This window comes from Lissotriton vulgaris, chromosome 7, assembly GCF_964263255.1.
Source record: "Lissotriton vulgaris chromosome 7, aLisVul1.2, whole genome shotgun sequence".
NCBI classification, from domain to species: Eukaryota; Metazoa; Chordata; class Amphibia; order Caudata; family Salamandridae; genus Lissotriton; species Lissotriton vulgaris.
This window is the reverse complement of record NC_141695.1, coordinates 683,812,704-683,826,040: the sequence shown is the minus strand read 5'-3', so window position 1 is coordinate 683,826,040 and position 13,337 is coordinate 683,812,704. Positions and strand designations below refer to the sequence as shown.

Here is a 13,337-nt window from a genome sequence, read left to right as displayed (position 1 = left end):
TTAGAGCAGGACTGTCACTAATAATGGATATTAATCTCCTCTTTTGCATTCTCCTGGCACATTTGCAGGATGGAAATAGGTGGTGTTGCCCAGCATTGGATCTTTCAAAGATTCATAAGCTTGAAGTATTCCGAATTGGCAGGCTTGTAATCTCTTCAGGAAATGTTAACCCATCAGTGACAGAATGCACTTATTTAAATTGTAGTGCGCTCAGAAAATCGGCCTCATTAAAAGACATGGCAGAGAATCAATGAGGTGAGGAGGAACTGCACTCGACGCCCATTAAAAGCCGACCATGGGGCGGATGTTCTACAGCTGGTCAATAGGAATCATCCAGAGCTGTGTATCTCCAGAAGAAATTCTATACAACATTTCTCTCAGACCGGTCGAAAAGACTTTCAGCAGGCTGAGTTTTAGATAAATAACTTTGAAAATGTTTCTTTCACCTCTAGCAGTGGCGGCCATCATTATGGGCATGCCCACCCTTTTTCAAAGCCTGATGAGTGTCAAGTTTAGAAAAGTTCAACCTGACAGACACTCATAACATCAAGGAGGCAGGCATTTCACATGCACTAATGTACAGTCGCACGTGTGTGCTTGGGGATGTATGGGTGTCTGTGTGGACGTGTGTGCTTGCAAATGTATGGATGTATGTGCAGATGGGTATGCTTGCAAATGCATGGTTGTATGTGTGTGCTTGTGAATGTATGGTAGTATGGGCGTATGTGCGGACATGTGTGCTTGTGAATGTATGGGTGTATGTGCGGACGTGTGTGCTTGTGGATGCGTACGTGTGAGCAAGTGTACGTGTACTTGTAAATGGATAGGTGTGAGTGCGTGTGCTCATGGACAGGCGGAAGTCAGTGCACATATGTGTCCACCACACTTCTCAAAATTACCAGCCACCACTGATTCTTAGAGCTGTTTTTTCTGTCATGTCGCTCTCCTCTCAGACATGCAAGGCTCAGAGTCCGCCCGTTGCCCCCCCCCCCTTATTCTGGCTATTGAATGCAAAGTAAAGTTGTCCCTTCAACCTTCTTCATTTTTTTCTTTTTCACTATGTCATAAATGCCTGGCCAAAAAAATAATTCTTTAAGCCTGGTCAAATCTGTAAGGCCCCGATCTTTGGATAGTGTATGTACCTCAATCAAAGGGAAGGGGTGGGGGTTTTAGGCGGTAATCCTCAACCTTAAAGGTACCCAATACTGAGACAAGGAGCCAGCACACACTACCTTCCTCATAGAGCAGCAAGAAAAAGAAGGATGTGGAGTTGGGACATCTGGGGGAAGTCCTCAGAGATCATTCCGACTTTGCTAAAGAATGTGCTACTTCCAGTGGCAAAATGCTCTCAGGTTCACTCAATGCTGCAAACTCCAAGTATGCCTTCTACAATATTGTCAACGACCTTTGTTTTTTTGGACAAAATCAAAGTAAAAATCCTCCATCCGCCTCTTTTGACTGTTGATAACTGGACCCTCCATCTCTACTTCTATGTCCAGAATGCTGTCAGCAGTGATTGCATCATTGATAGTATACTTGTCAACAAATCATTGCCAATTACACTACCTTTGTCATCGACCACGTATAAGACTTCTCCCCCCTCAACAGGTGACTCAGCATCAATGACAAAACTCATGGTAATCACCTCCAAAACTAGATGGCTGATGAGAGAACCATTGTTGACGATCCCCTCTTCGACAATAAAGCATACTCCAAATGAAATGTGTCATTCACCATAGGATCAACCCATGACATCTACCATTCCTTTACTGCATTTGACACTGCCCATTTAGCTTTTAAAGATGCACATTTCTTTTATATGCCAAAAGACTGAACAAACTCCCTTCCAGCCAATAGGATGAGGAGTATGGAGAAAAAGTGGCAGATTTCAGTAAAGATAATAAGAAAACCCAGAGATTCCTTACTGCCACACAACTAAATACCGGAGCAATACAATAAGGGATGCAGGCAAATGTACTAGTACTGACGCTATTTTTAGTAGGACTTCCTATTCTAAGACCTGCGGTCTTCCATGGTCTATACACTTCTTGACTTCCTGGACACCATGAAACATTGATACCAGATTTCAAAGTGGGATTCCCTTTGTCACTGCCTCCATTGCTTCACTAGATTCAAGATAGAGCATTGGCTAGAAAGTGACTGTTTGCCACAAACCATGTCCTGGGCCAGAGAATGTAATTCCATTCACAAATATGACAAGTATAGCCTATCCACTACCCAAACAATTGGATTCCTGGGGGCTAAGGTGTGCATGCCAGATGCAAATGATTTTCCATCAGAAGAGTTAGGGCCAAAGTTGATTATTCTGATGATGTCATGCTCCACATGAAGACTACATAGATGAAGGATTTAGGATTAACAGATAAAGCTTACTGTTGGCCCGGTTTTCTCCATGTAACCTTCTTTCACGTAGTTCCTTGTGATCTTCAGTATTAGCTGTTGGAGAACAATTGAGCACAGTTCAATTATTTATAGTTCAAAGCTACTGAGCAAGCCATTATGAAAAGCACCAGTATTACAATGCCTGCATTCTAGAATAACAATATAAGCCATGTTAACTACCAACTGACCCCAAAAATGGAATTTAGAGAAAACTGACAAAAAGCACATTTACTTCTAGTTTTTTAAATAGTTCGATTTTATTAGACTGAGACAATTTCCATTGCAGAATGAACCATATATGCATTGACTCTTACAAATAAGTCCATTTAACCTGAGAGAATACCAAAATTCAGGAAGACTAGCATAGTATGCACACAATGTGTGTTTCATAGCTACCACTCATCACTGCTAAGTGAAAGCAATGGCCTAATAGCACAGTGTTTTCTTGAAAATAAAATGCCATGTTTCCTGCACCTCCCCTGACATTCACCTTACATTAATAACTACAACCTGCACGCTTTCTACCATTTCATACAAATGGCATCCAGGAACAAGATTCAAATCTCAGTGCTTCACAGCCTCGCCATAAGCATGAACTGCAAGATAAATTAATGTATATGGAGTAGCTGAAATAAGCGAAGTTTAAAGTAACATTATAGTTAGGTGAAATGTTCAGTAACAACATAATGTCTACAAACCATAGACATTCACCAGTTATAGCCATGAACAGTTTTCTCATCAGTAATTTCATTGTGAATGTTGCAATGATGGCATAGAAGAGGTCATGAGTGATGTAATATGTGGGATAATTAGCAGTGCACCACAAGGGCATAAGTTATAGTTACCTTAGGGCCCGAGTTATAGTTACTTGAGATAATTATAACTACAACTGGTGGATTTCTGTGGTGTAAAACATTGCGTTGTTACTGAACATTTCACCTAACTATAATGTTACTTTAAACTTTTGTTTTTTGAGTGAAAATCTAGGTTTATTTTAACATAAAGTATTATGTTATTACCATACGTAAATCCAACCCCCGCCAAAGGCCACGGGCGGAGTAGGGCTGGCTGCAGGACCTAGCCTGTGACCAGGCCCTGTGGCCAACCAGACGCATACAGCCAACCCTACTCTGCGCACAGCCTTAGTTCAGTAAAGAACTGAGGGGCAGGAAGCAAACTCTCCGCCAAGCCTAGAGAAGGTGGCGAAAATCTGATAGCCAAACCGATCTGGCTGCCTACAAACTCTTGCTTACCTCATACAAAAAGGCCATTATGACCAGAAAGGCTGAATACTATGAGGCAAGAATCATGGCTGCATCAAACAAACATAAAGGAACTTTTAAAATACTAAAAGAACTCAGCCAGAAGTCAACAATAGGATCACCTTACAGATCTATTTTCTGCATGAGGTCACAGACATCCAAGCTGAGATTGAGAGCACCCCGACGCATCAGGCCCTACTTGAACAGCACCCCCCCTAAAGCCTAAGAGGTAAGGGTATCCTTACCTTACTCCCTTTTTAATTTTTTTTATAACTCAGGACTTAGTCCCGATTCCTAAGATGGCTGCACCCACTTCCTGGTAGAAGTGTTAGTAACCAATCAGATCTGTCGGCTCCGTGGATCCTCTGCGGTGTGATATAATTTTTTTTAACATTAATTTCTCCAAAACTACTAAACTCATTTACTCCAAAACACAAACAGCCCTTTTTCTGCCAAATGTGGTCCATTCAGCGGATTAGGCGGTAGCTGTGACTAAAGGGCCTATGGAAAAATAAATGGGAAAACACATTTTGGGACCGCCCCTTTTTTTCCGGCCCCCGCTTCATGGATCCCCTGAAAACTTTCCATGTGCAAACCACTCAAGAAGGCAGCATTTTTGGAAAGATTAGCGGAGTTTCGTCAAACTGGGCTAAAATAATTAGAACCACAAAAAATGCATGACCTATGGAAACACACGATCCTCGCTCTAAAACCCACATGCAACTGCCACTGGGATAGATTATATATATATATATATATATATGTATATATATATATATATATATATATATATATATATATACACACACGTGTGTTATTATATATATATACACACACACACACATATGTGTATATACAGTGAAATGCAATATAATACAATACTGTGCGGAAACTCAAACTTAGAGGTTGAGATTTGATCATGACAAAGAAGGGCAACATCTTCCTTGAAAATAAATGGCATTATTTGGTAATTAGTTAATCAGATAAGCAACTTATAAGACCGGCTTGAGGATAGTCGTAACACAAACTAACATTTTCAGAACAAAAGGAACACAAGACAAGGTAATCTCTACCAATACATTCAAATCGTTAATTTAATTTCTACAGTATACCAGTATTGTTTGAAATATATGAAGTGATATTCCACCCTACATTACTAATGCTTTGATCTTTACTCACCTCAGACTCTGGAGTATCGGGGAACGCTTTCTTAAGGTACCTTAGTCTTGCTGCTCTAATGCAGTTGAACCAATCGACAATGACCTGCAGAAGACAAGACAAAAACCATAGTGCATGATAATACTAGATAACAACAGGAAGAGAATAGAGGGCAAGAGGTATGGTCTGAAATATCTGTCTCAACTGCGTATTTCCTTATTGAGTACTATTGCAGTAGGCTGCGTAATGTGTCTGCTTGCATAGAACATACCTATTTAATTTTTTTTACGGGGTGTTGTTGAATGAACAGGAGATGTAAATGTCAACACAGTAGCACGATTTTTCATGCCAGAGAGGCCTCTGCTGATCATGGTTTAATGAGAGGAGAACGAATAAGGTATGCAGCGCCTAACTTGTGAAAAAATAAGTGCCCTTTCCCAAAGTGTAAAATTCTGGGGCTGTCGAATACCAGGGCGGCTTGGTCTTTGTACCACCTCACCTGGTTCTGTTTCGTCCCTGCTTCCTCTCTTTATCACTATTTTCCTATCCTTTTCTTCTTCCTACTTTCTTTCTTTCCTCTTGTTCTGGTTCAAAGGCTAATGAAGATTATGAATCCGAAACCGGTCCCAGGATGCTTGTTTCCGGACCAGGGAAGACATGGCTTGGCAGTTCGGGCTGCACTGTTCCCATGAGGCACAGGGTCTGGCTGATTTGCATATAGCCATGTCTGAACTAGGGTGGCTGAGTGAACTAAAGAATAGTGATGGATTAAACCCAGATCAGTTGACTGGGGGTGAGTGTTTGATTTGTTCAGACGCTCCGTCCATCATCCCCTTTTGTATCGCTTTGTTCGCCCTAAGTGTGGCAGGGTATGCTCAGACGTGAGTCTCTTGTTCACTTGGCCACTGGATTCAAGATAGCCTGGCTGATGAGGATTATGAATCCGAAACCGGTCCCAGGATGCTTGTTTCCGGTCCAGGGAAGACATGGCTTGGCAGTTCGGGCTGCACTGTTCCCATGAGGCACAGGGTCAGACTGATTTGCATATAGCCATGTCTAAACTGGGGTGGCTGAGTGAACTAAAGAATGGTGATGGATTAAATCCAGATCAGTTGACTGGGGGTGAGTGTTTGATTTGTTCAAACGCTCAGTCCATCATCCCCTTTTGTATCGCTTTGTTCGCCCTAAGTGTGGCAGGGTATGCTCAGACCTGAGTCCCTTGTTCACTTGGCCACTGGATTCAAGATAGCCTGGCTGATGAGGATTATGAATCCGAAACCGTTCCCAGGATGCTTGTTTCCGGTCCAGGGAAGACATGGCTTGGCAGTTCGGGCTGCACTGTTCCCATGAGGCACAGGGTCAGACTGATTTGCATATAGCCATGTCTGAACTGGGGTGGCTGAGTGAACTAAAGAATGGTGATGGATTAAACCCAGATCAGTTGACTGGGGGTGAGTGTTTGATTTGCTCAAACGCTCCGTCCATCATCCCCTTTTGTATCGCTTTGTTCGCCCTAAGTGTGGCAGGGTATGCTCAGACGTGAGTCCCTTGTTCACTTGGCCACTGGATTCAAGATAGCCTGGCTGATGAGGATTATGAATCCGAAACCGGTCCCAGGATGCTTGTTTCCGGTCCAGGGAAGACATGGCTTGGCAGTTCGGGCTGCACTGTTCCCATGAGGCACAGGGTCAGACTGATTTGCATATAGCCATGTCTGAACTGGGGTGGCTGAGTGAACTAAAGAATGGTGATGGATTAAACCCAGATCAGTTGACAGGGGGTGCCAGGATCCGGTCCCAGGATGCTTGTTTCCGGTCCAGGGAAGACATGGCTTGGCAGTTCGGGCTGCACTGTTCCCATGAGGCACATGGTCAGACTGATTTGCATATAGCCATGTCTGAACTGGGGTGGCTGAGTGAACTAAAGAATGGTGATGGATTAAAACCAGAACAGTTGACTGAGGTGAGTGTTTGATTTGTTCAAACGCTCCGTCCATCATCCCCTTTTGTATCGCTTTGTTCGCCCTAAGTGTGGAAGGGTATGCTCAGACGTGAGTCCCTTGTTCACTTGGCCACTGGATTCAAGATAGCCTGGCTGATGAGGATTATGAATCCAAAACCGGTCCCAGGATGCTTGTTTCTGGTCCAGGGAAGACATGGCTTGGCAGTTCGGGCTGCACTGTTCCCATCCCATGAGGCACAGGGTCAGACTGATTTGCATATGGCCATGTCTGAACTGGGGTGGCTGAGTGAACTAAAGAATGGTGATGGATTAAACCCAGATCAGTTGACTGGGGGTGAGTGTTTGATTTGTTCAGACGCTCCGTCCATCATCCCCTTTTGTATCGCTTAATGAAAAATAAAACCTGGTTCCAAAAAAACAGTGCGGGTGCCCACCAATTGCATTCACAGGCATAAATTAAGCACTGCATACAAGGTATTTGTAGAAATTGGTAATGAGAATTCCTCAAGCCTTTGGTTCGTCCAGTTCTAGCTTTGCCGCCAGAATTCCCTGTTGTTACAATCAGCACTTCAGGGTATTCAGCAATCAAGAATTCAAAATACATTTAGATATTTTACATATTGTAGATATGTGGTAGATCAGAGCCCCACCAGGAGCTGCCTGTCAGCTGCTCAGCCCATGCCCAACTGTCACTCTGCCTCACTCAGTCCCAACATTCCGAGGCATCATCAGACTCCAACATTCTAATGAGTCTGAGCACATGCACTGGCAGAGCAGGGCTGGTAAAATGGTAAAACACCTTACAGTATATTATGCAGGATACTACAACATTTATATATGCAACCTAGAAAAATATTAAAGAATTAGTTTACCTCTCCGTTCTCATGGTACACAAAAATGCTCCGTGTCTGACTGTCTTTCATGAAAATGAATGCAAGTCCATTGCGATGACCAATTTTCTCTGGCTGGAATATGGCATTTAGGTCTCTAAGGTTGATCACAGACTTTGGGTTCTTGCACTGTTGGAGTTAATAATTTTATTAGTAAAATTGTATTGGATATCCTTTCTTGAAAGAGTTCAAAAAGAGACAGCTAAAAGGATAAAGAATTGTTAAGGTGATTGCTATTCCAAGAAGGAAGATATCCAAAAATAAGCATGATGACTGATTTGTAGAAAAGTAAGAGCCTGTTCGGCTGCCTGGGCCTCTCTGACTACATTTTGTTTAAAGAATGTTCATCGTTATTGTGCATTTTGTAGGGATGTGTAGGTTATTGGGTTCTTAGTTCTGCAGGATGTGAGGCCAGCGCAAGCAATATGGCAAGATTTACCTTACTGAGAACCAAGCACCCCATTGTAGAACTTAACTCTCCCAGAGTAGCGAAGCAGAGCAGTCCAAGGTCTACTCAGAGGAGGTGGTGTGGGCTAGAAATCACCATTCGCTGGCACACAACAATAACACTCAATAAATGATTTTCCAGTCAGTGCTTTATCTTTTTAAAAGGAAAAGTACATGTCATCATCACCATCAAGATACTTTATTCGGTTGTCAAAAACCATCAAAGTAGTACAAAAGTAAAACACAAATGCATGAATCACATCATTAAAACAGTGTATAAAATGTTTTACACAAAAAGAGTGTAATCAAATCACATCATTAAAACAGTGATACATTTATTTACACAAGATTGTATAGTAAAACCAAATCATTAGTGCCATCAGGTAGTGCAAAAGTATGCGACACAGATGCATGAGTCACATCATTAGATCAATGTATAAAACATCACAATGACAAATTGTGAAATGGTGTCATATCATTATTCTCAGCAGATAAAGGGACTGGGTATGAGACTCTATTGCACAACACACAGTGAATTAAAACATAAAATCAGTAAGGTATCCAAATTAAAAATACAAGGAAGAACTAGAAAGTTCCTGGTGATAATCCCAGTACAACCATTACAAAACTTCTTCAATCAGATCAATGCAATGCGTGGGTATCGGATATTCCAATTAGTTCCATTATTCATTGGCATCCATGAACGAAAACCTTTGGCGTTTACACCAACCATGTACCAGAAACCGGCTAATGGCAAACACAAATGGAGGTGAGGTATCACTCTTCATAATCCTAAGGGCTGCTCAAAAGTGAGTGCAAGCGTCTCAGAAACGGAGCCACAGGCTGGACACCGATTGGTAGATGGGTTTTTGCTCCATTTGTTTGTAAAAGATCTCATTGAAGACAGCCAAAGTGGAAGCGTACAAACAGACTTTTAGCGATAGGGGGAGCTATACAGTCCAGTAAGAGCTCAAAACAGGGACCAGACTTCCTCTCAAAGAACAAGTTAGCTACAGACCCATTGGAGGTACTAACAACATACTGCTTGTAAACGAATGCCCAGTATCGAATTTTAAACTACGGATTTCAGCTTTGGAAAGGGATGCACAATCGCCCCAGAGTCTTTCTAGCCCAAATCTTTTAAACCATTCGAAACCAACTTTTAAAGAGGGAACTGATTTGGCGTTATTCATTCTCATTAATTCACCAAGTGAATTTCTATAGACGTTTAACTCTGGTGTAGACCAGAGTCGTACCCAATAAACTAAAGATTTCAAGGAGATAGAAACAGTGATCCTACTCATGCCAGAGTAAAAAAAAGAGTTGGATTAGAGGGGTGCCAACTGGGACTGATAAACCTTTAAAATAAATAAATAAATAAATAAATAAATAAATAAAGCTAGTGGGTATCTATACAGCCCCTTACTTCTGCACTGTAGACTGTAGCACTTTGTGCCTTTGTGCGGTAAATGTCTAAGGCAGGAGTGACTGGACGGGTTTGCATTCTCCTATGCAAGCGCAAGATAGCATTTGACCAATGCTAGACTAGCAGCATGCTTTGAGTGATTTAGGGTCCCCATTTAAATTTGTAGGAGATCCTAGCCCCCAGGTAATTAAAACTATCAACTCTGTCCAGCAGCTCATTCCCAACTTTGGCTATACAATTCTTTGCACAGCTAGTTCGAAGGACCATATACTTAGTTTTGTTAGCATTTATTTCAAGCCCTCTAGAACTATAAAACCCCCACAAATCTATTGATCAAAATCTGGAGCCCCATAGGGGTTTTGGAAATGAGGAGCGAATCATCCGCAAAGAGTAAGATGGGCACCTTGCAACCACTTAATGTGGAGGAATCGTTCCTATAGTCCAAATGATCTTTCACCTCATCATTAATGTACAAGTTACGGTGAGGATACACCCCTGGCGTACTCCTCTCAATATTGGGATTTAATCTGTCAGCTCTCCATTTCTTCTCCACCGTACATCATTTTTAATTTGTAATCTCTCTAAAAGTTGAATCAAGTTTCCAGGGGCGCCCATATCAGCGAGGACCCTCAAAAATTTCTCTTGAGGGACTAGTTCAAACGCTGCTCTAAGGTCGTCAAAGTACACATATAGTCTCTGGTTTAAAAATGAGACCTGGTCAGAAGTGCCAATTCTGGGACGAAACTCTGCTTGGAAGGGGTCAACATTTGCCTTTCCTCTACCCATTGTAAGAGTTTATCTAAAAGTTGTTTGGCAAAGATTTTCTGTAATGACGCTTATTAGCCTGTAGTTGGATGGAATACAGGCATCACCCTGTCTATAAGTGGGGATTATTTCCACCCCACTCCATAAGTCAGGAAAAGTACATTTATTACACGCATACCCAATACTAAATACTACAACTTTGTAAGGTAGATTACATGTAGCATAGATGACATTGTACAATGACACGTGACCTAACCAGATCGACATTACAACATAGGGTGGTTCACTTGAAATAAAACAAGCCTATTGGGTTTAGCAAAAGTTTGACACCACTGTTAAAATGCAAACTAGATGTTACAAATCAGCAACCTTTCCCTATAGTCCATTACCATGTGTAAATGAAACCGGTATGTCAAGAAAGCAGTTTAGCACTGATTAAAATCACTGTAAGCATATAAAATTAATAAAGCTTTGAAAATAAGATAATAAGATAACGTGTCTCATGTGACCTGTGTCTCCAAAGACCACATAAAATGCAGTCATAGAACTAGTCTCATGAATGCACTGCAGTCCCAGTTGTAGAGCTAAAGCTCCAACCTTCAGAGTGCTTAAAATACGGATGAAAATCTTGGGAGGTCATCATTTCTTTGACACTCCTCGACCCCCAAACATAGGGCCAGTTTTATAATATTACTTCTGGGGAATAGCTGCAGCTCCAGCAGCTCCCACCAAGACTTCTTTAATGTATTGGCATTACCCTTGCTATCCTTAGGCCATCAGAATCAGAATCACAAGAATCAGAAATATATGGAATTTAACATCTCCCAAGACATTATGGGGGCTTCAGCCAGGAGCAGCAAATAGTTTAACAGCGAGTCTCCTGCTGTGTTCGGATGCCCGTGATCTTTACTTTTGGTGTTTTTTCTCCTTTTTTGGTATTTGTTGGGGGAACCAGGTCCCACTCAGGCCCCCTTCCTTGCCTTTTGGGGGGAGGTTAGGCTGCCCAGGGGGCAGGAGTGAGGCTGGAGAGGAGACTTCACGCACAGTCTCTCTCTGGGTAAAAGTGAAAGGTGATCATCGTGCCGACCCCACCGGGGGGGGGGGGGGGGGCAGGGGGGTAATTTTGCTCTTGCAGTAGAGCTCCATGCACTCCGTTTCCAGAAAAGGTCAATGGTCACCAACCTTCAAAAGACCATAACTCAGACCCATTGGGTTGCTTTTGATAACCATGGGCTCATTTTATTTCTATTGTTGAGCTGTAGCCACCAGGGGCAGTTGCAGCAAGCCATCTGGCCTCCAAGACTGCGTAACTTGTAGGCAGCAGGTTCAACTTAGTCCCTGCACCAGTCTTTCTCCAGTTCTTGTTCTCTGGTGAAGATGTCCAGATCTTGCCCAAACAGATCCTCAAGGGCTGAAACAGGGCCAGCCTCCCAGGCCCTGGGAGAGAGCCACAGGTCCTGGCGGTCAAGTAGGTGCAAAGCTCTTAGTACTTTAGGGTACCGTCCAGTTCCAGTAAAAACCACAGCAAAAAAAACCTTTTCCCCTTGAGCAAGCGTTTTTAAATGGGGTGGAAGGTTCAATAGGACAGCCAGTCCTGGCCAAGCCTATGGTGCCACATCACCTCTTCACCCCTCTCCTAACCCTATGGCACAGCAAGCTGGGTCAGTACATGATGGCATTGTCCAGAACACACTGGTCACATCTCTGGGAGCCTCATCTTCACTCCTTGTTGATTACCTGTCAGGGAATTTCCCACCTAAAATTCGTGGAGGACCCCCCTCCTGTGTTGGCTCCAGTTCTCTTGGCTTCCTCGAATGTTCAATGAACCTAGGCTGGTCCCCAGCCCTGGTTAAATGCAACAGCGTATTAACAAATGAAGATTTTCTTCCACACCCCTTCCTCCAAGGAGCTGAGGTGAGCACTGTTAATTACCCCTTTTGTGCTGGGAGGCCTTTGTTCTCTCTGCTGAGGAGCAGAGTAATTATTTTTCCCAGTCGGGTTTTAAAAGGCCTGGGCTCTGATCCTAAGTTGAGCCAGGGAAATAAGAAAATTCTGGACAACTCATACGGTATACATGTATGATCTTGGACCTGTGCATTTGAACGGGGCACACACTTTCCACCCCAGTATCATACCTCTTGGGACTTTGTAGCCCTAAGGGAAGCAGCGCTGCACTCATAGGCAGATTTCTCCCTATGTGTATAAAACAGTGTCACTATAAACAAAGCAGTAAACATCACACATATTATAAAGTATTTTGCTCATTCTATACTCAGTGATGTAACTATATTTTGTGATATATTTACTACTTAAATATGAGGAAATGTAGAAGATAGATTTTGCTGACTTTCAGTGGTCCGCCTTTAACTATCAATTTGACCTAGTATAGAAACAGCACTTATCGTAAGAAGATACTCGTTATTTCTCCGAAAAGATGGCAAGTGGCTAAGAATAAGATCATAAGTGACAATAATTTGAAAATTAGTAAATATTTCTTCACTGTAAATCCTTTTAGACCCTAGGCTCAAGGCAATTATAGCCTCAAGAATTATTAGGGAAGAAATAATTTGTCTGATATTTAATATTTCTTCAGTCTACATTTTTTACCTGAGTGAATGTGAATGTTTCTTGACATTGATCATCTTACAATAGAAGTAACAAAAAAAACCCTGCAGTTTTGCTTCTAAGAACTAATTATTGGCATGCATCGGGAAAATATTTAATACAGTCATAAGGGCGTTCTCAAGCCATGTAATTGGAATTGTCTCATTCCCTCTAATAGGCCTAGCATTCCTCGCCCTCTGTTTCCATGTAGCCCTTTCCACGCCTCTCTTTCTCATATAGTCAATCATTCCTATTTTTCTTATTGTTTTGTATTTCTATGATTAAGTGTAGAGCACTCTGAGAAGAAGTGCTTCACAATTGAAACGATCCATACAGTGTATAAATATACGAAAGAGAAATTGCATTAAGAAATGGTCACGGGCCAGTCCACTATCCTACAGGTCAGCACATTGACCAAGA

At 42.3% G+C, this 13,337-nt stretch overlaps 1 protein-coding gene across 1 annotated transcript in view; it reads right to left on the bottom strand.

The window, feature by feature from the left end:
* ADAP2 (ArfGAP with dual PH domains 2) overlaps nucleotides 1–13,337 on the bottom strand; it is a 263,061-nt gene that overhangs the window by 78,367 nt on the left and 171,357 nt on the right. The window contains exons 6-8 of the mRNA XM_086930890.1: nucleotides 7,658–7,804; nucleotides 4,845–4,928; nucleotides 2,395–2,457 (exon numbers count right to left, since the gene is read on the bottom strand). Coding sequence (XP_086787016.1) covers nucleotides 2,395–2,457; nucleotides 4,845–4,928; nucleotides 7,658–7,804 — 294 coding nt within the window. The remainder of the gene's footprint in view (nucleotides 1–2,394; nucleotides 2,458–4,844; nucleotides 4,929–7,657; nucleotides 7,805–13,337) is intronic.